This window comes from Dasypus novemcinctus, chromosome 18 (assembly GCF_030445035.2).
Source record: "Dasypus novemcinctus isolate mDasNov1 chromosome 18, mDasNov1.1.hap2, whole genome shotgun sequence".
Lineage (NCBI taxonomy): Eukaryota > Metazoa > Chordata > Mammalia > Cingulata > Dasypodidae > Dasypus > Dasypus novemcinctus.
The window spans coordinates 14,040,364-14,062,397 of NC_080690.1; the positions used below are offsets into that span (position 1 = coordinate 14,040,364).

The 22,034-nt window shown below is 43.3% G+C and overlaps 1 protein-coding gene across 1 annotated transcript; it reads left to right on the forward strand.

The window, feature by feature from the left end:
• The first annotated feature begins 680 nt into the window (after nucleotides 1–680).
• Nucleotides 681–20,686, forward strand: ADAT1 (adenosine deaminase tRNA specific 1). Its single transcript, XM_004470917.3, has 10 exons — nucleotides 681–715; nucleotides 3,432–3,621; nucleotides 3,870–3,938; nucleotides 4,956–5,010; nucleotides 5,439–5,569; nucleotides 9,979–10,597; nucleotides 12,696–12,841; nucleotides 13,347–13,446; nucleotides 17,449–17,535; nucleotides 18,297–20,686. Exons 2-10 carry the CDS (start codon nucleotides 3,453–3,455, stop codon nucleotides 18,427–18,429), a joined length of 1,509 nt encoding a protein of 502 aa, XP_004470974.1. The 5' UTR covers nucleotides 681–715; nucleotides 3,432–3,452; the 3' UTR covers nucleotides 18,430–20,686.
• The last annotated feature ends 1,348 nt before the right edge of the window (nucleotides 20,687–22,034 follow it).

The window sequence follows — 22,034 nt, forward strand, 5'->3', positions numbered from 1 at the left end:
AGGATGGAGGCAAGCAAGTTGCATTTCTGCCTCCCCTAATTACTGAGGTAGGAGAAAAATGTTGAATTATCTCATCTTTAGCAATTGAGGTTTATAATTGCTGGATAGTATAGACTCCTGAATTATTCAGACAGTTGTCCTATCCCTTGAAATCTGGAGTTTTAGAACTGCACTGTCCCCTACACGGGCCATTAGTCATGTGGTTGTTGATTTTTCCATCTGCTGCTAGTCTGAATTGAGACGTGTTTTAAGTGTAAAAATTCACACCAGATTTTAAAACTTAGTATAAAAATAGTCAATTTTTAAAAATATATTGATCACATGTTGAAGTAATAAAATAGGTTACGTAATATATGTGATTAAAGTCAATTTCATGGTTTTTTTTTTGCCTTCTTAAACGTCTCCATTAGCGAATTTTTAATTGCACACAATATAATATGAATTATATTAATATTTCTATGGACCCCGTGTCTTACCGACACCTGGTTTCCTCTCTAGCCGCAGGGCAGGAAGCTTCCATCAGCAGGTTTCACTGCTTACCTAACGTCTCCCAAGACTGCGGAGCGCTTAGCACCAAAGTGACAGCCCCTGGCTCCGCTCTCGCCTCCGCCCCTGAAGAACTACAAGGGCCAGCGTGCACCGCGCGCCTGTGGGGGCGGAGCCTAAGCAAAGACGCTATTCTGTGACGCCACTTCCGCCACGCACGCCCGGTCAGGTTAGTTTTCTCTGAGGTCGCGAGTCCTGGAGGTGGGAGGAGAGCGCGCGCGAAGCCGTGGGGTTGTGGGGTCGGGGGAACGGGCTTGGTGGGTCAGATGTTTCCTGTCTGACTGCTGAGCGCGTTTTGTGTGGGAAAAGCATGGCATGTGAGGAAGTGCGCTCCAGGCCTGGAACGTCACTACGGGAAGAGCTCTTGCTGCGGGACAGCACGGGCCTTGTGGCCTCGCAGCTTCATCCCGCATAACCCAGTGAGGCAGGCGTTCGCGTTTGTCACTACACGGGCAGAACCGGGGTCTCAACAGGGCCTCGAGAACTGCTTGAGAAGGGGCCCTGGAGGAAGTGGGCGTCCCCTCCTTCGAGCGCTGCCACAGCCTTTCTCCTCGAGACCTTCGTCGAGCCTTAACTTTTCTCTGAATAGGAAGTGGGGTCTTCGGCTTGCTGCAGCTGTTACAAGATGGTGTCTTGGGGGCAAATCAGTGCTGTGTAACTGAGCTACAACTGTTTCAGATGAAGTTGTTCAAGATCTAGAAGGGAGTGTAGATTTGAATTATAATGAACTCAGTATATCAAAGCATTAAATTCAGCTCTCTACCTGAATGAGATTATATAGTTTCTGGGTGGGCTACTTCATCTTAGGAAGTTAATTTTCTTCTGGCAAGTTCTGCCTGCCTTGCCTATTGTAATTAGTAATGCTTTAAAATCACTTTATCAGTTACTGCTAGCCAGATTTTTTTTTCCAAATCACTATGGTCTTGATTTATCACTTACTGCAATGACAGGCTTGCACAAATCAATAAAGGGACCTGGTTGTAGAAATGTCAGCTTTCAGAAGCCATTGCATTAGGGCTGAAGAAGCATATACATATCCCTTTTTACTCAATAAAGCCACTTTTAAAAAAACAGTGCTTAACTTTCCATCTCTTTATGATCTCATTTAAGAAGTTTTTCATACAGTTGGCTCCAAAATGGAGTCAGGATGAATCCAGTGAGCATAGATAGAGGCAAGAATGGCAGCATTTCCAGCAAAGTATCCTAGGCCTCTTCCAAGTTTGATCTGCTTAATGGTTGTTTTTTTTTTCATGGCTTTATGTGCCTATTACAGTCGTGCCATCTCAAGTAGTTAAAGGCACATTACGAGGAAAATTGTTAAATCTTTTTTTTATTATTATTGTATTTTAGGAGGCACCAGGGATTGAACCCGGAACCTCATACATGTGAAGCAGGCACTCGACCACTGATCTACACCTGCTCCAAATATTCTTTTTTATGTTAATCACAATTTACATTAATTATGCTCAACACTGTAGCGGTTTTTTTAATTTTTTATGGTAACATATAACACAAAATTTCCTATTTTAACCATTGTTAAGTGTACACAGTTGCTTTTGTTTTATTAGAGCAGTTGTAAGTTTACAGAAAAATTCAGAAAATATAGTTCCCATTAAACCCCCCCACACACAAACATGCACCCAATTCCTTTTTTTTAAAGATTTATTTCTTCCTGCCATCTTGTTTGTGTTTTGTCTGCTCTCTCTGTCCATTTGTTGTGCACACTCTGTGTGCTCTCTGTGTCTGCTCATCTCTTTAGGAGGCACCAGGAACTGAACCCAGGACCTCCCATGTGGGAGAGAGGCACTCAATAGCTAGAGCCACCTCCACTCCCTGCCTTTGTGTGTCTCTCATTGTGTTTCCTTGTTGGGTTATATTGTATCCCCTTGCTGCACCAGCTCACTGTCTTGCTAGTCTTCTCTGGGAGACATGGGAAACTGAACCTGGGATTTCCCATGTGGTTGGCAAGTGCCCAAATGCTTGAGCCACATTTTTGCTTTGCTCAATTGCTTGTTATGTAAATATTCTTTAATCCTTAAAATAACCCCACTAGATTAGATACTATTGTTATTCTTACTTTAACAGAGGAAGAAACTGACAGAAAGTTTAAGTAATTTCACAATATCACAGTTAATCTGTGATAAGGGAGGATTAGAATACAGAAAAGTTTCCTCCAAAGCCCACAATCTTAAACACAACTCCTGTCTGGAGGGGAAAGCTTGACTGGTGAGAAATCCCCCAGTTTCTCTGGGTCTTGTTACTTCTCCCCTCTGCTTCCTAAAATATTACAGGAGAAATTAAAATGTTGCTTTTCTGATTGGGGAGGGGTGGGGTGGGTTCAGTGGAGATTTACCAGGGAGGGAGAGAACCACTCTGCTTTAGGAGAAAGAAGGGAAAAATAAAATGCTTGAAAAAGGTGATGGCAAGGGAGAACATCTGTGTGGAAAGATAAACTTTGTATGGTAAATGGCTGCCCCACAACAACTGAAGAAACCCAGGCAATCAAAGCTGAGGTCTGCTTCTCTTTATGTGCTGTTCATTTGGAGGTATTTCTCTCCTGTCCTTTTGTTTTGAGCAGTATTCAAATTCATTAGAAACATGTCAGATATCCAAGATTTAAAAATAAATAAATAAAAAAGCTTGGAGAAAAAGCTATGTCTTCTGGAGTTGGTGGAATTTGGGGTAAATTTGATTTTTCATTAAAGGTGAAAAGGGGGCAAGGAGACAGTAGGAGAAAATGACCTATAGATTTCCAGTTAGAGAATCCACACTGTGAACACAGTTGAGCTACATTTGAAAGACTGTTGAAGCACCTGGTGCATGATTCTAGTATCTTGCATTGGCTCTCCTCTCTGTACCTCTCATTGCTGTGATTTTTAATCAAGGCCTCAGCACCAGCTCAGATCATGTGGACTGCAGATGAGATCGCTCAGCTGTGTTATGAACACTATGAAACCAGGTTACCCAAGCAGGGGAAGCCTGAGCCAAGCCGTGAGTGGACGTTACTTGCAGCTGTGGTGAAGATACAACCTGCCTCTGACTGGGCCTGTGACTCCACTGACAAACCAATGCGAGGTGAGGCCTTTTCTTGGAATGCTCCCTCTGTCAAGATGTTAGTGGGTAGGGTATAAAGAATGGTGTTGTGTGTTCCTCCTGCCCTCCTCTCCACCAGGTGGCCACAGTACTCTGGTGGCAGGAGAGTCACCATGTTGGAACCATAGTCCTCAAAATCCTCTGGAGAAATGTGCAGACTTTTTAAACCTGAGGTCTGGGGACTATTCAGACCCTAGAAGTTCATTTAACAATTTGTTTTTTCCCTTCAGGGACAAAGGAAGTTGTCTCAATGGGAACGGGAACGAAATGCATAGGCCAGTCCAAAATGAGGAAGAGTGGTAAGTGCAGGTGGAAGTCCAAGAAAAGCCTGGGGAAATTTTGGGGAAGCTTTGAAAATTAGTGGCCATGTTGACCTTTCATCTTCTCCTCAGCTGAGGTGTCTGACCTTTTGGTTCCTGATTATTGCTCTAGTTGGAAGGACAGATCCTATTTAAAGAAGAGAAATCAACTACAGGGGCAAAGACCCCCAGGAACATGTTTTCTGAGTAAACTGAAAGCCGGTCAATGGTTTCAGGCTCATACCTGAGGTTCCCTGTCCTTAGCTAGTCCACATTCTATCTAGAAGGCTTTGGGACTTCAAAATAGAAGGCAGAGAATGCAGTTTGAGTGGATTCTGAAGCTCCAGAAGGCAATCTTGGATTAGATGGGGCTTGTGGCACCAAAAAGAATATGGAAATTCCCTTAATGATCTGCAGTTTTCACCTTCTGACTTGAGTTCAGTTCCTCCTTGAGTTTGGTTCCCCTATTCTGTTGGCCTTGCCCCCTGTGTGTGAGGAACCTGCCAGGACCGCTAGAGATTGAATTAGATGGGATTGTATCACCTTGAGCACAAGTGTAATACCAGGGTACAAAAGATCTAGACCCCTGTCTTCCTGATAAAGAGTTCTCTCTAAAGCAGTGGTTCTCAACAGGAGCAGTTTTGCCCCCCAGGAGAGATTTGACAATTTGACAATATTGGGAGACATTTTTGGTTGTTGTACCTGGTGGGGGGTGGGGGCAGCAGTGCTGCTGGGTTATATAGTGGGTTGAAGCCAGGGACGCTGCTTAACATCCTACAATGCACAGGACCCCCGACCCCAACAGAGAATTAGCCAACTCAAAATATCAATAGTGCTGAGTTGAGAACTCCTGCTGTAAATACACTGCCATTAATAATTGTGATACTTTTTTGGCAAAAGTCCTCCAAGAGCTGTATGGCTCTCCCTGGTGCTGGGGGAAACAGCTGTGTTCTAGAAGCAGAACCAAGTCCTCCCAAGTTCCATTTGTCTTTACCTAGTGTTCTTTCTTTGCCACAGGAGACATCCTCAATGATAGCCATGCTGAGGTCATAGCCAGGAGGAGTTTCCAAAGGTAAAACTGCATCCCTAGAGATTCTAATTCAGTAAGTCTGGGATAAGGGCCCTCGAATGTGCATTTCTAATGAACTCCCAGCTGATACTGGGATAGCCCACACCTTGAGTAGCACTGGTCCAGTGGTTCTCAAACCTTAGGATCATTTGGAGGCCTTGTAAAATTTCTGGACCCACCCCCTGAGATTCTCTTTCAGCAGGTCTGGGGTAGAGCCTGAGCAGTTACATTTGTAACAGATTTCCAGGGGATACTGATGTTGCTTTGAGTTGTTGTCTTGAGTATTCTAGTAATTCTAAATCGTCACCAGTACTACCAGTCCCATTGGAGTGCAGTAACTCTTCCCTTCCCCCATATTTAGCTCCCTATCAGTGTCTTCCCCCTTCACCACCGAGATTGATTGTTCATTCTGACATCTCGCCACCCTTTAGATACCTTCTCCATCAGCTCCAATTGGCAGCCTCCCTGAAAGAGGATAGCATCTTTGTCCCAGGAGCTCAAAGAGGACTGTGGAAACTCAGACCAGCCCTCTTTTTTGTGTTTTTCTCTAGCCATACACCCTGTAAGTATATTCTAGCCTTTGGATTAATTGATACAATGTCTATTTTCTTATATTTGTCTTTTTTTTTTTTTTAAAGATTTATTTATTTAATTCCCTCCCCTCCCCCGGTTGTCTGTTCTCTGTGTGTATTTGCTGCGTCTTGTTTCTTTGTCCGCTTCTGTTGTCATCAGCAGCACAGGAAGTGTGGGCGGCGCCATTCCTGGGCAGGCTGCACTTTCTTTTTGCGCTGGGCGGCTCTCCTTACGGGTGTACTTCTTGCGCGTGGGGCTCCCCTACGCGAGGGACACCCCTGCGTGGGGCGGCACTCCTTGCGCGCATCAGTACTCCTTGCGCGCATCAGCACTGCGCATGGGCCAGCTCCACACGGGTCAAGGAGGCCCGGGGTTTGAACCATGTGGTAGACGGACGCCCTAACCACTGGGCCAAGTCCGTTTCCCGTTATATTTGTCTTATCCATAGATGTGCTTCTCCAAAAAAGCACTAGTGACAATACCTTTTTGTGGACAGTTAGGCCAGTGTACCTAATCACTTCTCCAGCAAGGGCGTGGTGGAGGTGGGGGAGTGGGAAGTTTGTCTCAGTCATCCAATTCACTTCTCAGAATCAGAATTGTGTTTAAGGCTGAAACCCCACAAGGTCTGAAACTATAGTAACATCCTGACGTTCATTTCATTCATTCATTGAACAAATAGTTTCTATTATTTGTCCTGCACAATGCAACCCCCTGTATATTTAGCAGTGGCTAAAACCAGCACATTGCCTACCTGCATGGGGTCCTTGAAGGAATATAGACAGTCATGGCTAATCAGGATAACTGATGAGTGATGAGGGAATGTTCAGATGCTGAGGCTGCGTCAGAAGACCAGACCCACCTGCAGAATCATTCAGGATCATTCCTATTCTGTTTTTCTGTCTTGAAAACTGAGAGTAATTCCTACCTTTTATGAATATCAACTCAGGGATGGCAGTAAAATTTCTTCACCCCCCAAATTTTGAAATAAGAATATAAGGAAACGGACTTGGCCCAGTGGTTAGGGCATCCATCTACCACATGGGAGGTCCGCAGTTCAACCCCAGGCCTCCTTGACCTGTGTGCAGCTGGCCCATGCGCAGTGCTGATGTGCGCAAGGAGTGCCCTGCCACGCAGGGGTGCCCCCCGCATAGGGAGCCTCATGTGCAAGGAGTACACCCCATAAGGAGAGCCGCCCAGCACAAAAGAAAGTGCTGCCTTCCTAGGAATGGTGCTGCACACACGGAGAGCTGACACAACAAGATGATGCAACAAATTGAGACACAGATTCCTGTGCAGCTGACAATAACAGAAGCGGACAAAGAAACAAGACACAGCAAATAGACACAAAGAACAGACAACCAGGGTGGGGGTGGGGAGAGAAATAAATAAATAAATATTAAAAAAAAAAAGAATATAAGGTTGTCTTCTAAGCATTAAACTTTAAAAATAACACGTAATAGAACAGAGATATGTAATCACTATAAAGAAACACTGATTCTCAAGACTTGATCAAAACTCAAATTGAAAATATTGATATAGCTTAAGAAAGAATCAGTCTATCAGAAAAGAGTTGGTTAGGAGTCAAGGCCAAAGAAAAATGACAGGCAGAGGTCAGCAGGGCTCATCTGTGCTGTTTTCAGCAGTGGGTACTCTGGTCCAAGACCAAAGGTTGCTTCCTGACTCAGTGTTTCTCAAGCTATGATGTGCATACAAATCACCTGGGATCCTGTTAAAATGCAGAATCAGATTTCGTAGGTCAGGGGGAGCTGAGAGTTTGCATTTCTTTCTTTTTTTTTTTTTAATCTATTTATTTATGTTTTCCCCCTGAGATGGCTACCTTGTCTGTCTGCTTGTTTTCTCTGCTAATCTTCTTTTAGGAGGCATTGGGAACTGAACCTGGGACCTCCCATGTGGGAAGCAGGCACCCAACTGCTTGAGCCCCATCCATCCCCAAAAGTCTGCATTTCTAACCCTCCCAAGTGATGCCAGGGGTGCTAGTCTGGATACTACACTTTGAGCAGCTAGGCCTGGCTGGTCCCAGTGGCAGGCATATCCTAATTGTGGAGATAGCTTCAGCTAGCCTGGTGGCCTAACCTATCTACATAAATCAGTGATACACAGACCAGTGCTGATCTGTGAAGTGTCCACGGCAAAAGGAGAAAACTAAGGACTAGGTAGTAAATTTTTCAAAATGCTTATTTCCATTTAAAAATTGAGCCTTTTATGGAGTGGGTATAGCTCAGTGGTTGAGCGCCTGCTTCACATGTACGAAGTCCTGGGTTCAATCACCGATATCTCATTAAAATAAATAAACATTTTTTAAAATTGAGCTTTTTATCTACCTCCCCCCTTTTTTTAAATTACGGTAATTGGGATTTTTAAAGATCTTCTTGATGGAGTGTTTTCGTTTCCTTGGCTGCTCAGGCATATTACCAATGAATGGTTCAGCTTAAACAATAGGAATTTATTTGCTCACAGTATGAGGCTGGGAAAAAGTCCAAATCAAGGCATCAACAAGGCGATGCTTTCTTCCCAAGGACAGTGGCGTTCTGAGGCTGGCTGCCTGCAACTCTTGGTCCTAAGCGTGTCGCATGGCATGGCACATGGTGGCATCTCCTGATCTCCCTTCTCTTCTGGGTTCCACTGATGTTCTGCCTTTTGCTACCTGGGGCTTTTTTTTTTCCTGTCTGAATTTCACTCTCGTTATAAAGGACTCCAGTAATAGGACTGAGTCCAGTAATAGGACTGATTGAGGTGGACCACACCTTAGGTGAAGCAGCCTCATCAAAAGAGTCCACACCATAGGAATGGATTAAATTTAAGAACATGTATTTCTGGGAGCACACAGCTTCAAACCACCACATGGAATAAAAAATTGTCAGCCCTCTGCTGACCTTAAAATCTGGCATTTTTACTGATCTGTGAAATCAAAATCTGGGAACCTCTGTTCTAACTCCCCTTGCTCTTACATAATCTTTGAAAATGTGACTTCCCCCATGGTTTTGCCTGCAGGAAGACAGAGCACTACTGAGAGACTCTCTGGTTCCCTTGGCATTTATTTTTCATGACCAGTTAATTCAATGGTGCCTGGATTAGCACCATCAGACTCTCACTTGTGAGTTTTATTAACATGAAAACTCAGGCAGCTTGTCAAGGTCAAACCTCCAAACCTGCAGACTGGGAGGTGCACTCGGTGAACTCTCCAAAACAGGTCACCATGTGAAGTGTCTGGAAGTTTGCCTGGCAACAGTCCCGCTTCTCTCTCTCACCTGTCCCACTCTGAGGTTATAAAGACTATGGATGGATTACTTACACACTTCAGTAAAGCACCACATTAGGTTTCTGACGGCGCTCTCCTTTCAAGGGATCACAGTGCTTTTTACTGAGTTCTGGTTTCCTTTGGTTCCCTGTAAGTATAGAGCAGGTCAGAAATTTCTAAACCATAGTCAGATATATTTAGGAAATACCCAGTTGTGCAATTTACCACAGGACTTCAGAGTCTTTATGGAGAGGGTATGTAACATAAATGCCCAAGATGGGGATATTGTGAGCAATGTTTGCCAAACTTAACCATGGACTAAACCATCTACTTTTGTTTTCCAAGGCATCTTATAGGATTCATCTCCACAGATTGCTCTTGGGAAACCTTGCTTAATACAAACCAGTGGTTCTCAGACAGGGGCAATTTTGCAACCCAGGAAATATTTAGCAATGTCTGGAGACATTTCTGTTTATCAGACTTGGGGTGGGGGTGTTGCTACTGACATCTAGCCAGTAGAGGCCAGGGATGCTGCCAGACATCCCCTATCATACAGGGCAGCCCCCCAGAACCAAGAATTATCTGATCCAAAATGTTGATAGTACAGAGGTTGGGGAGCAGTTGTGGTTCAGTGGTTGAGCACCTGCTTCCCATGTACAAGGTCCCAGATTTTATCCCTAGTGCCTCCTTAAAAAAAAATAGGGCAGAGATTGAGAGACCCTGATCTAAACCAATGTTTCCAAAACTTCCTTGTCATAAAACTTACCTGGGATCCTTGTTTTTAAAAGAACGTTCAGTTTCCCAGGACTTTCCCCTAGAGAGTCTAATTCATTGGGTCTAGGACAGGATTTTCAACAAGAGCCTCAGACTAGTCTTTGGGAAGTTTGGGCAGTTGCTCTAACTCATCTCAGGTCAGCTGGGAGAGTAGAACTGACCTTGGCTTAAGGCAGAGGTTCATGAGAACCACCTGGAGATCTTGTTAAAACAGATTTTTGGGCCCTACCTCCAGTTTCTGATTTAGTAGTTCTACTGTGGGTCCCAAGAATTTGTTTCTAACAAGTTCCCAAGAGATGCTGATATGGGTGGTCCAGGGACCTCACTTTGAGAGGCACTGGTTTAAAAGGTTCCTTCTCCTGCAGGTGGAGATGCCTCCATCATTCCAATGCTTGAATTTGAAGATCAGCCTTGCCATCCTGTCAGCAAAGATTGGGCTAACATCCCTCCAGTAGAAGCCAGTAGTAACCTGGAACCTCCTGAAAATAAAAGGAAATGCGAAGACCCTGACAGTCCTGTAACCAAAAAGATGAGGCTTGAGGCTGAAACTCCAGCCAGGGCAGTCGCCAATCATGCAACTCACCACCAGAGTTCAGGGGAGCAGGAGAGTGGACAAATCCCACCAAATGTCAGGAGCTCCAATCTCACTGCGGAGGGGCGGGCTGCTGTGACTGGAATGGCCCCCAGTGGTGCCAAAGTGGTGGACATTTATAGAACTGGAGCCAAGGCTGTGCCTGGAGAGGCTGGAGACTCGGGGAAGCCTGGAGCGGCGTATCACTGTGTGGGGTTGCTCCGAGTAAAGCCAGGCCGGGGAGACAGGACTTGCTCTATGTCCTGCAGTGACAAGTTGGCGCGGTGGAACGTCCTCGGCTGCCAAGGGGCACTGTTGTCGCACTTCCTAGAAGAGCCCATCTACCTGTCAGCCATGGTCATCGGGAAATGCCCCTACAGCCAGGAAGCCATGCAGAGAGCACTGATTGGAAGGTGAGGGGGCAGGGCTGAGGCACTGTCTGCCCCGCAGGCAGGCAGAGCTCAACTGGAGCACTCTTGCTGGAGGACCTTTGAGAGCATGTCCACATACCTTTCGATCCAGGAGTTTCATATCTAAGAATTTATACTAAGGAAATAATTAAGAAAGAATTAGAGATTTAAAAAGAAAAAAAAAGGAAATGCTCAGTCATAGGAAATGGTCAAATGACTTTCGTTAAAAATATTTTAATGAATATTGATGGAAATACGGTCCTAATGCTTAAAATGCAATTTAGAAAATAAGAGGGGCCAGTTTGGGACTTAAAGTATATTTGCACATTAAGAAAGCCTAGGAAGACACATACCAGCTATGAGTGAACATCTCTGAGGTATGGTATTGTGGCTGTTTTTATCTTCTTTGTTATCTGTATTTCCTAATTTTTCTATTGTGTATGTATATTGCTATTATAATTTTTTAAAACCCTCCAATATTACTTTTGATTTTTAAAAAGACCAAAGAAGAAGGATGACCACTCAAGTGTGGTCCCCTAAACAAGACAGCAAACCCCCTTAGTGCTGTGGTAAATGTGGGCAGGCGAAGCCACAGCCAGCGGAGACCACGAGGGCCTATCAAACACCCAGTGCCTGGAGCAGGCTTCAGAAAGCTGCCTCAGCATCTGACCCAGCACCGCTAGGCTGGATCTTACCCAATAAATGAAAACATGTCCATGCAAAAACTGAAGTGTTCATAGCATTATTCTTTTTTTTTTTTTTTTTTAAAGATTTATTTATTTATTTAATCCCCTCCACCCTACCCCCGTTGTCTGTTCTCTGTGTTTATTTGCTGCATCTTGTTTCTTTGTCCGCTTCTGTTATGGTCAGCGGCACGGGAAGTGTGGGCGGCGCCATTCCTGGGCAGGCTGCACTTTCTTTCGCACTGGGCGGCTCTCCTTACGGGCGCACTCCTTGCGCGTGGGGCTCCCCTACGCGGGGGACACCCCTGCGTGGCAGGGCACTCCTTGCGCGCATCAGCACTGCACGTGGGCCAGCTCCACATGGGTCAAGGAGGCCCGGGGTTTGAACCACAGACCTCCCATGTGGTAGATGGATGCCCTAACCACTGGGCCAAGTCCGTTTCCCAGCATTATTCTTAATAACCAAAATGCAAAACAACCCAAATATGGTTTATATATGCAATGGAATGTTATTTGAAAATAAAAAGAAATACTGATACATGCCATAACATGGTTAAACCTTGAAAGCATTGTTAAATAAAAGACAACAGTGGTGAAAGGCCACATATTGTGTGATTCCATTTATATGAAGTGTTCAGAGTAAGCAAATCTATAGAGGCAGAAAGTAGATTCATGGTTATCTAGGACTGGAAAGTGAGGCTGGGAAGTGACTACTAATGGATATAGGTTTTTGGGGGGGTAATGAAAATATTCTAAATTTAAATTGGGATGATGATTGCACAACTCTGAATACACTAAGAAACATTGAATCATAAACTCGAAATGGGTGAATTTTATGGCCTATGAATTATATCTCAATAAAGATGTTGAAAGGAAGGAAGGGAGGAGGGAAGGAAAAGAAAGAGCAGCCCCAGGCTCTATGCCCATTTCCCCTGTTTTATAACTCTAAGTTGCTATCTGCTCAGTTCTAGACCAGCATCATGCTGGCATCTAGTTTGTGTGAAAGATACAAAAGAAAATGAAGCTTTTTTGCTTTAGAAGAATTTCGTCTTCTGGTATATTTGAAGGGTCCCTTAGGAAATAAGTACCAGCAAGTTGATATTTCTACTTAAGGTGTTCATATCTTTCAAAGCCTGTATCAGGAAGTAAGAGTTTGGTGTTAACAGTCACTGAGGTGACCCACCAATTCTTAGGATAATTGGTTTAGAGTGACAGGGAGGTACTTTCTGCCAGCCATAGGGTTCTCATGATCTAGATTCTATTCTGGTACACCCTCCTATTCTACCCCCACCCCCAATAAACAAACCTCCTAAGGCCTTAACCTTGCACTGTGGCTTGGGGGCGATGGGGTCCACACCCTAGATAGTCTTTTTCTTCAAGAGTGTGCCTAAACTGAATGCATTGCCCCTCACCTTTAGGTGTCACAATGTCTCAACTTTACCCAAAGGCTTTGGAGTCCAAGAGCTGAAAATACAGCAGTCAGATTTACTATTTAAACAGAGCCGCTGTGCCGTGCAGGCAAAAAGGTCTGACAGTTCGGGCCGACTCGTTCCTTGTGGGGCAGGTAAGTGATCCAGGTTAGGCTTTCTGTAGAGTAACTTCTCCCCTGACCACGGAGCAGCCTGGGAAGGGCCACATTCTTCCAGCCTAGGCAGGCAGTGTCCCACACCCGAGTGGTCACAGTTTGGGTTTTGGGCCCACAGGGGTCAAGTTCCTGCTCTCTCTGGCCCCAGGCATGTTATTTAGTCTATTTCAGCTTCTGTTTCTTTCTTCTTTATCAGGATTGTTAAAGGAGAAATTATATTTCATGCAATTACTGTATATCCAGCATAAAATAAATGCCCAGTCATTGTTAGCTGTTTTGATGATGATGATGATGAGTCATGAACCACTTTATACTGTTGTACCTTGAGGCCAAGCGTCAGAGTGGTAGTCACCATCTCTGACTTCATATCCAGCGTTTGAGGGTTTGCAGAGGCAAGGAAATATTTTTATCAAAACGCCTCTGCAATTGACTTTATTATATAGAAAACTGAATAGTTTAACCTCTGAATCTTATCTTTTCATAGCCATCAGCTGGAGTGCAGTTCCTGAACAACCATTGGATGTCACTGCCAATGGCTTTCCACAGGGAACAACAAAGAAAGGAGTCGGAAGCCTTCAGGCCAGGTACACCCAGTAGAGGGGAAGAAACATAATTCACAGATCTGTTCTCAAAAAGCTATGAAGGTGTCTAGGACCAATGGCTTCTTACTGGAGGCCTTGACATTCCACTGCCCTACTGATGGTAAACAGAATCCAGTATAGCTCCTTCCAGTGAAGTATGAGTGATTCTTTTATTTAGGTACTGGGCGGAGGATTGACCCAGGACCTTATATGCAGGAAGCCAGCGCTCAACCATTGAGCCACATCGGCTTCCCTGAGTTGGTTTTTTTTGTTTGCTTTTTGTTGTTTGTTTGTTTGTTTGTTTTTAGGAGGCACTGGGGAAGCTCGACAGCTTGAGCCACATCTGCTCCCCATGAGTGATTCTTTAATGAACCTTGAGCTGGATCTGATTTCCAGGCTGCAGATCATGGCATAGCAGATTGCTAAGGCTTGTTGTTGTTGTTGTTGTTGTTGTTGTTTTTTAAAGCAGTTTTATTGAGATATATTCACATACCATATAATCTGTCCAAAGCCATATAATCAGTGGCTTTTGGTATAATCACAGTGTTACGCATTCATAACCACAAAAAATTTTAGAACAATTGTATTACTACAAAAAGAAAAACTCCACACCCCTATGCAGTCACGAGGCTTTTTGTTCTTGTGAATGAAATGCCTCGACATACTTCATTAATGCTCTGGAATACTTTAGCAAAACATTCTCTGATACTTGCACGAGTGGCACTGGGTTAGAGCAGAGTCTTGCAGGCTCACCCATTGGTATATCAAAGTGAAATATGAGCACCAAGGGCAAGACATTTGTTTATTTTTTCACTTTCTCCTTTTGATGTTCCTCTTTGGTTGATTCTCAGTGATGTAGGCTGTGAAAATGTTGAGTCTGTAAGACTTTCAAGATATCCTGAACCATGACGTACATGGTGCTTTTACCAAATGCAAATGAGGAGTCCCAAATCTGGAGATGAATTCTTTAATTCCAGCTGATGGTGAATGAATCAGCTGAATATCCTTTTCCACCTGGAAACATACATTCAGTAAGACCGAAATCGTGTTTGTTTTCATCTGGATAAAATCAACCTAGATATAGTACTAATTGTTCAAAAAAGAAAAAAGAATCCAAAATCTTCCCTCTTTTTGAGGCTGATGGACTCCTGGCTTTTCCCATACCTGATCTATTTCTGTTAGCTATATGTTTTATTCTTTCTATCATTTTTATGCTCATCTCAGCCAGGGGGCGCATTTCTTTGTCTTGAAAGTATCACCCAAGCAACAAGATGTTCCAGAACCATCTTGTCCCTGCTCCAAGATATGGAATCAGCTCTTTTCAAAGAGCCATGTAGGAAGGGTACATATTACATTGTTCCTTATAAGACCTTCTGTGTTAGGTTAATGCAGCTGGTTGGTGCCTCAGTGAATGAGCCAGGAAAAATATCGTTTTAAAAGCTGAAGATCTTGCTTAAAAAGTAATTTTGGTTAAGTGGATGTAGTTCAAGTGATAAAGCTCCCACCTACCACATGGGAGGTCCCAGGTTTGGTTCCTGGTGCCTCCTAAAGAAGACAAGCAAGGAAAGCGGATGTGGCTCAAGTGATAGAGCTTCCGCCTACCACATGGAAGGGCCCGGGTTCAATCCCTGGGCCTCCTGGTGAAAAAGAAGAAGAGAAAGCGTGCCCACTTAGCATGCCAGTGCCCCATGCTAGTGAGTCATACAGCAAGATGATGACGCATCAAAAGAGAGACAAGGGGAGAGTCAAGGTGAAGTGCAGTAGAAACTAGAAACCAAGGTGGTGCAATTGACAGGGAACCTCTCTCCCCATCAGAGGTCTCCAGGATCAAATCCCAGTGAATCCTAGAGGAGAGAAAATGAGAAGACAACACAGACAGCAAAAACAGCAGGGCAGGAGGAGAGGAAGGGGGAGAAATAAATAAATCTTTTAAAAAGAAGAAGAAGACAAGCAAGACAATGAACTAATGCAATGGGCTGGCATGGTGAGCTGATGCAACAAGAGACACAAGGAAGAAAACATAATGAGAGACTCAACAAAGAAGGGAGTGGAAGTAACTCAAGTGATTAGGCACCTCCCTCCTACATGGGAGGTCCCGGGTTCATTTCCTGGTGCCTCCTAAAAAGACAAGAAGATGAGCATACAACAAACGGAAACAATAAGTGCAAAACAATGAGGGGGTAGGGAGAAGTAAATTAATTAAATAAATCTTAAAAAAAAAATATATTGTGAGAGTGGATGTGGCTCAAGCATTTGGGTGCCTCCTTCCTATATGGGAGGTCTCAGGTTCAGTCCCCAGTGCCTCCTGAAAACAAAAACAACAGGCAAACAAATGAAAAAACCATCTTGGGGAGCCGATGTGGCTCTGTGGTTAAGCACCAGCTTCTCACATACAAGGTCCCAGGTTCATTCCCTGACCCTGGTACCATTAAAAAAAAAAAAAAAGGATTTATCATCTCACACAGTTTCTGTGGGTCAAGAATTTGGGAACAGCTTAGCTGGGTAACTCTGGCTCAGGGTTTCTCTTGAGGTTTCAGTCCATTATGTCAGCTGGGGCTTCAGCCATCTGAAGTCTCACCTGGGGCTGGAGGACCTGATTCCAGGATGGCTTGCTCACATGGCTGACAGGTCAGTGCCGGTTGGTGGCAGGAGGGCTCAGTTACTCAAATATGAACCTCTCCAGGAGGCCACCAGGGTATTCATCCTCACAACATGGTGGCCCACTTCCCCCAGAGCAAGCGATCCAAGAGGACAAGACAGACGTCTCAGAAGTCATATTCTAACTGCTGTTATCCTATCGATTTTAGTTGCCAGGCCTTTTCAGTGATGGAGACTTGAATCCCTGGGGGCCATCTTGGAAACTGGCTTCACAGATGGTATTTTAAGTAATTCCTTTTTATTTCATTTTCTGGTCGTGATTGTTCTTTTTTCAAGCAAGTACTTTTTATTTACATCATCCTGGCTAACTTTTACTATTCTACTAGTATATTCATGAATTCTTTTGGATTTCTTTATATAGACTGTCCTGTGAAAATTGTGTTTCTTCCTCCTCAACCTTCATTCTTTTTATTTATTTATTTTTCTTCTGACTATGCTGGCTTTAGATTTGCCAGTACCACAAGTCACCATTCAAGTCTTTTGAAACAGTTTTCAATTCTTCATAAACAATATTACCCATAGAGTCCACTCCCTTGAAAGTAGGTAGCCAAAGGTAACTGATAGGTTTCTTGGGGGAAAATTTAGTAATTCCACCTCAGTCTTTAACCCATTTAAGCCTGTCACTTTGATGATTCCACTGCTGGTGACACATCTTAAGATGAAATTCATTTTTGTACCTTGACCTAATCAGACCTTTAGGTCTAGATCTTCTTGCCAAGCACTGTTGAAAACGGGCTCTGGTACATTCAAAACTAAACACAAGGGGAAGCTTGGGGGAAGCAGATGTGGCTCAACTGATAGAGCTTCCGCCTACCAGGGTTCAATAACCAGGGCCTCCTGTCCTGTGTGGTGAGCTAGCCCACGTGGAGTGCTGCCATGCGCAAGGAGTGCCGCCCCGTGTAGGAGTGCTGCCCTGTGCAGGGGTGCCCCCCATGTAGGAGTGCCCCTCCGTGCAAGGAGTGCTGCCCCACACAAGATTGCAGCCCTCCCAGGACTGGTGCCGCCTACACGGAGAACTGACGCAGCAAGATGATGCAACAAAGAGACACAGAAAAGAGACAGTAAGAGACACAATGAACTAGAGAGCTGAGGTAGCGCAAGAGAATGATCACCTCTCTCCCACTCCGGAAGGTCCCAGGATGGGTTCCTGGAGCCGCCTAATGAGAATACAACAGACATAGAAGAACACACAATGAATGGACACAGAGAGCAGACATTGAGGGGGAGGGAGAAGGGGAGGGGGGAGAAATAATTTTTTTTTTAAAGGGGGGAAGCTTGGTATCTTTAGTAGGGTCCTGTTCATAGCAAAAGCTTAATAAATCGTCTTTGTCTTATTTTTCTGACCAGATCACGAATCAGCAAAGTGGAACTCTTCAGATTGTTCCAGAAACTGCTAAGCAGTATTTCAGAGGAGAAGTGGCCAGACTCGCTCAGGTGAAAATTTATTACTCTTTGCTGAGCTAAGAAATAACTTGGACCTCCTCAGATCTTGGTGAAGCACAAAAGAGTAGAAACAGGGTAAACTTGAATCACTAAGACATAAGCCTCAATTTCTTCATCTGTAAAATTGTGATAACTATAGTAACCATGTTGCAAGAAAGCTGAGATTAAATGAGATATTACATGTAAAACACTTACACAGGGCCTCGTTTATAGTAGGCTTTTGATAACAAATAGCTGCTGTTTTTATTTAATAAACAACTGTTTCATGGCTGAGATGTGTGGGCCTTAGAAGAAAATCTTTTAACTAGGTATAAGTATTATAAATATTACTCATTATGTCAGCCATTTCTTGACAGTCAGAAATGGCTAAGGGATTTGGAAAATGGGAAGGGACAGTACATAGGAAAGGAATATGTATAATACGGGAAAAATGCAGCTGAGATAGTTCTAATGGCTAGGTCCTCTGGTGGAAATTATAGGCCCTTCAAAACCTTTAAACCAAATGGTAGATACAGTTATTCTTCTTTTATCTGATTAGGTCTGGACAGAACTAGCATTCTGTCCTTACCTATTTTAATCAGTAGTGAATTCCCTATAAAGAAGGTGAGTTGCTCTAGGAAAATATAACTAAATCCTTCTGTTCCTAAGTCTCTCGTTGGAAATCTGTCCAGTTGATTGCTCAAACATCCTGTTGGCCTCCATGACGAGCTGGTCACTAAGAAGCTGTTTGCTTGGTGATATGTGTGCATTAGGGTACAGAAGCTGGAGACGTACCAGGAATACAAGGAGGCTGCATCTGCTTACCAGGAAGCCTGGAGCATGCTCCGGAGACAGGCATTTGAATCCTGGATCAGAAATCCACCAGATTATCATCAATTTAAATGAGAAATAAAAGCCTGCAAAAAACTGACTGGTTACGGGACCTTTTCCAACCCTTCTTCCTTCATGCTGGACAAGCCGTAGCTTTTCTGGTGGCTGAGCCAGGAAAAAAGCCTTCTACCAGAGCACTGTGTCTCTTTTGTGATATGTGGACAGAACTCCAAAGCGTAGAACAATCTTCACTTGATTGAAGTAGCTCTCTGCTAAAAGGGCATCTCACTAATGACCTTGATATCTGTCCTAGGTTGTGTTGTATTACTTTTCTAAAATAAGGAACAAGAATTTGGATTGTGGAAGTTTAAAAGTATTCTGTAACATTCTGTTTAATGTGCTCCTATGTTGATTCAGCAAGTATTTATGGGACTGAACTGAGTGGCATTTAAATTGTCTCTGCAAATTTTAGTGCTTAGTCTGATACAGTGGACATCCCATATCATGGATTGAATTATGTCCCCCAAGAATATATGTTGAAGTCCTAATCCACAGTACCTCAGAATGTGAGCTTATTTGGGAATGGGGTCACTACAGAGGCAAGTTAAAATAAGATCACACAGGATTAGGGTGGGCCATTAATCCAATAGGATTGTTCTAATAAGAGGAGATCTGGACCCAGAGAGACAGAGGGGGAGTGTTGTGACAACTGAGTGCCTTGGATCACTGGCAAACCTCCAGAAGCTAGGAGCGGCCTGGAATGGGCTTCCCTACGGGCTGAAAATGAAGCACAGCACTGCTGATGCCTTGATTTCAGACTTCTAGTGTCCCAAACTGTGAGACCATGTTGTGGTACTTCATTATGTCAGTCTTAACTAACTAAGACATGGAGTCACCCTTTTCCCATTCTTTAATGATCCTCCTCTTACCATGGGACTCAACTGAAGCTAACGTTACTCCGGTTCCAGAAATGACCATGTAAACCAGCCCTGGACAGTCCTGAATTGTTGCCAGAATTATCAAGAGAGATTCTCTCTTTTCCTTTTGAATTGGGGTCGGTGAGGGGCACATAGTCTCGGAACTGCTCATGATAAGTCTTTTCCTACCGCATAGAGACAGCAGCCAGTAAACGGAGGCCAGGAAAAAACACCAAGAGAGTCAAAGCTCTGGTGACATAATTTGGACCCCTGGAATCAGATGTGCCTGAGGCTGGTGCCCAACCTGGACTTTAGTCAGGTGTAATCAGGACCCCATCAGCGATATTTGTGCATTGCTGATGGGGTTCCGATTACACCTGTTTGAGTCAGTTTTAACTTACAACTTCTTCACACCTTTTTAAAATTATTGACTGAATATGGACCCTCTACATGTGGGGATGACTCAAGGCACTTGGTGGTTCTTCAATAAATTTATAGCTTTAAATATTTTTCAGTAGCAGTTTTACGATATCATTCACACACCATAAAATTCACCCATTTAAGCCGTGCAGTTCAGTGTGGTTTAGTAGATTCACAGAGTTGTGGAAACATCACCATAGTCTAAGTTTAGGACATTTTCATCACCCATCAGCACTCACTCCCCTTTCCCCCTTCCCTCAGCCCTCGGCAACAACTACTCTACTTTCTGTTCCTATGGATTTTGCTTCTTCAGGACATTCCTATTCAAGAATTATACAATAGGTGCTCTTTTTGACTGACTGCTTCCACTTAGCATGTTTTGTTTGTTTTATGCCCAGTGCTTTTTTATTTCTGTGCAAGAAAGACAGAAATGAGTCGGATTCTGCCATCAAAGCACTTGTAATCTAGTTGAGGAGTTTTGAAACAACTGACTTTAAGGCAAAGTGGAGTAGGTGCTATAACCAAGTATGGGCCAAATTCTCTGAGAGCACTTGTCTTTGATTCTAGGAGGGGAGGGGAGGGGAGAGGGATACTGGAAATAGATGAGGATGGGTCAGAAGAGTAACTTTGTTTTTCCTGGTGGACTTATGGAGTCAGCAGAACAACAACAAGGCCCCTGAACTTTTCTGGCCCATCCTTCAAGTCCCTGACACTCTCTCCACACCTGATGGGAGTGGGAAGAAAAGTGAGAAGGAGGATGCAAGTGAGATAGCTCTGGACCTGTACTGTCCAGTATAGTAGCCACAAGCCAGCTGTGGCTATTGAGCACTAACTGTGGCTAGTGCAAATTGAGATATGCTTAAGTATAAAATACACACTGAATTATGAAGACTTAATACCAAAAGATATTGTTTAATATTGATCACATATTAAAACAATATTTTGGACATATTGAATTAAATATATTTTTGAAATAAAACAAAAAACAAAAACAACCCACAGCATATATTGTCATCTGTTAATAACATAAATGTAATAAAAAACAATATGAACAATTGTTTTAGAACTATACTTCCAACAAATAACAAAGGTCACCTAAAAATGTATTGACTTCTCAACAACTTGTCACTTCATTTCTAGTTGGAAACACTTTGTAGCAGAATAATATTATCTGCTTTTAGCATGCTCCAACCCAGTTATTTTCTTGACTTTATTTTAGAATGAATATCTTCTGCATCATCTAATACGAGGTTCATGTACTCATCACACCGATAATACCTCCCTCTATCCACATATTTACTTGCTCATAGAGCCACACCTGAATCTAGGATCTGAAGATGAGGTTGTTGGGCTGTACTATTACCTTCTGCACTTTTTGGCCCTGGCCACAGCACATGGTGGAAGTTCACAAAAACCACACAAACCCATGTGGTGCCTCAGAAAGCAACTTCCAGAATTCAAGGTTCATCCAAATTGTAGTATGTATCAGGACTTTATTGGTTTCTATGGCTGAATAATATTCCATTGCAGGGATAGACCACATTTTGTTTAGCTTTTCATCCATTGATGGACATTAGGGTTGTTTCCACTTTTTGGCTATTGTGAATAATGTTGCTATGAACATTAATGTATAAGTTTTTAAATGGACATATGTTCTTAAATATATTTTATATGTTTGTCATAATAAGTTGCCCTTAAATTTTTTTTCCATAAGAAATCCTTTTAGTTAGCAGAAAGAAAGGCCAAAAAACCACTAGTTGAAGACCAGGCTCTCCGGTATCTTGCTTTAATCAGAGATTCTTTTACCCTACCCCAAAATTGTCATGATAACAATAAGGCTACCTCGACTGACAAAAGCTTTTATCCACAGAGGATAATGTAGCTTTCTCTTTTATAAGATTTTTTTTTTAGTGGATAAACATTTATATGAGAATGTACAGGAGTACTACCTTGTTATTCCTACATTTTTATGACAGGCTTGTCAAATTTACACACAAAAAATTATAAACATTAAAAAATACCCCTAAATCAGCTACCAAGCCCTGCAAACTACTTTTGGTGTAAAGGAGGTGATGGACTGGGGTGGAAACAGGTCATGAAGATATAAATCAGGAAAGTACCTTTAATTACAGCCTTAACTCAGCCATTCCCGTTATTCCTGAGGGCTTAAGTGCTTTACCACGGTGCTTCTCAAACTTTAATGTATATAGGGAACATTCAGGGGTCTTGTTAAAACGCATTCTCTTATTCCATAAATCTTGGGTGAGGCCTGAGATTCTGCATTTCTAACAAGCTCCTGGGGGGTGCAGATGCTGCTGGTCCTCAGTCCACACTTTGACTCAC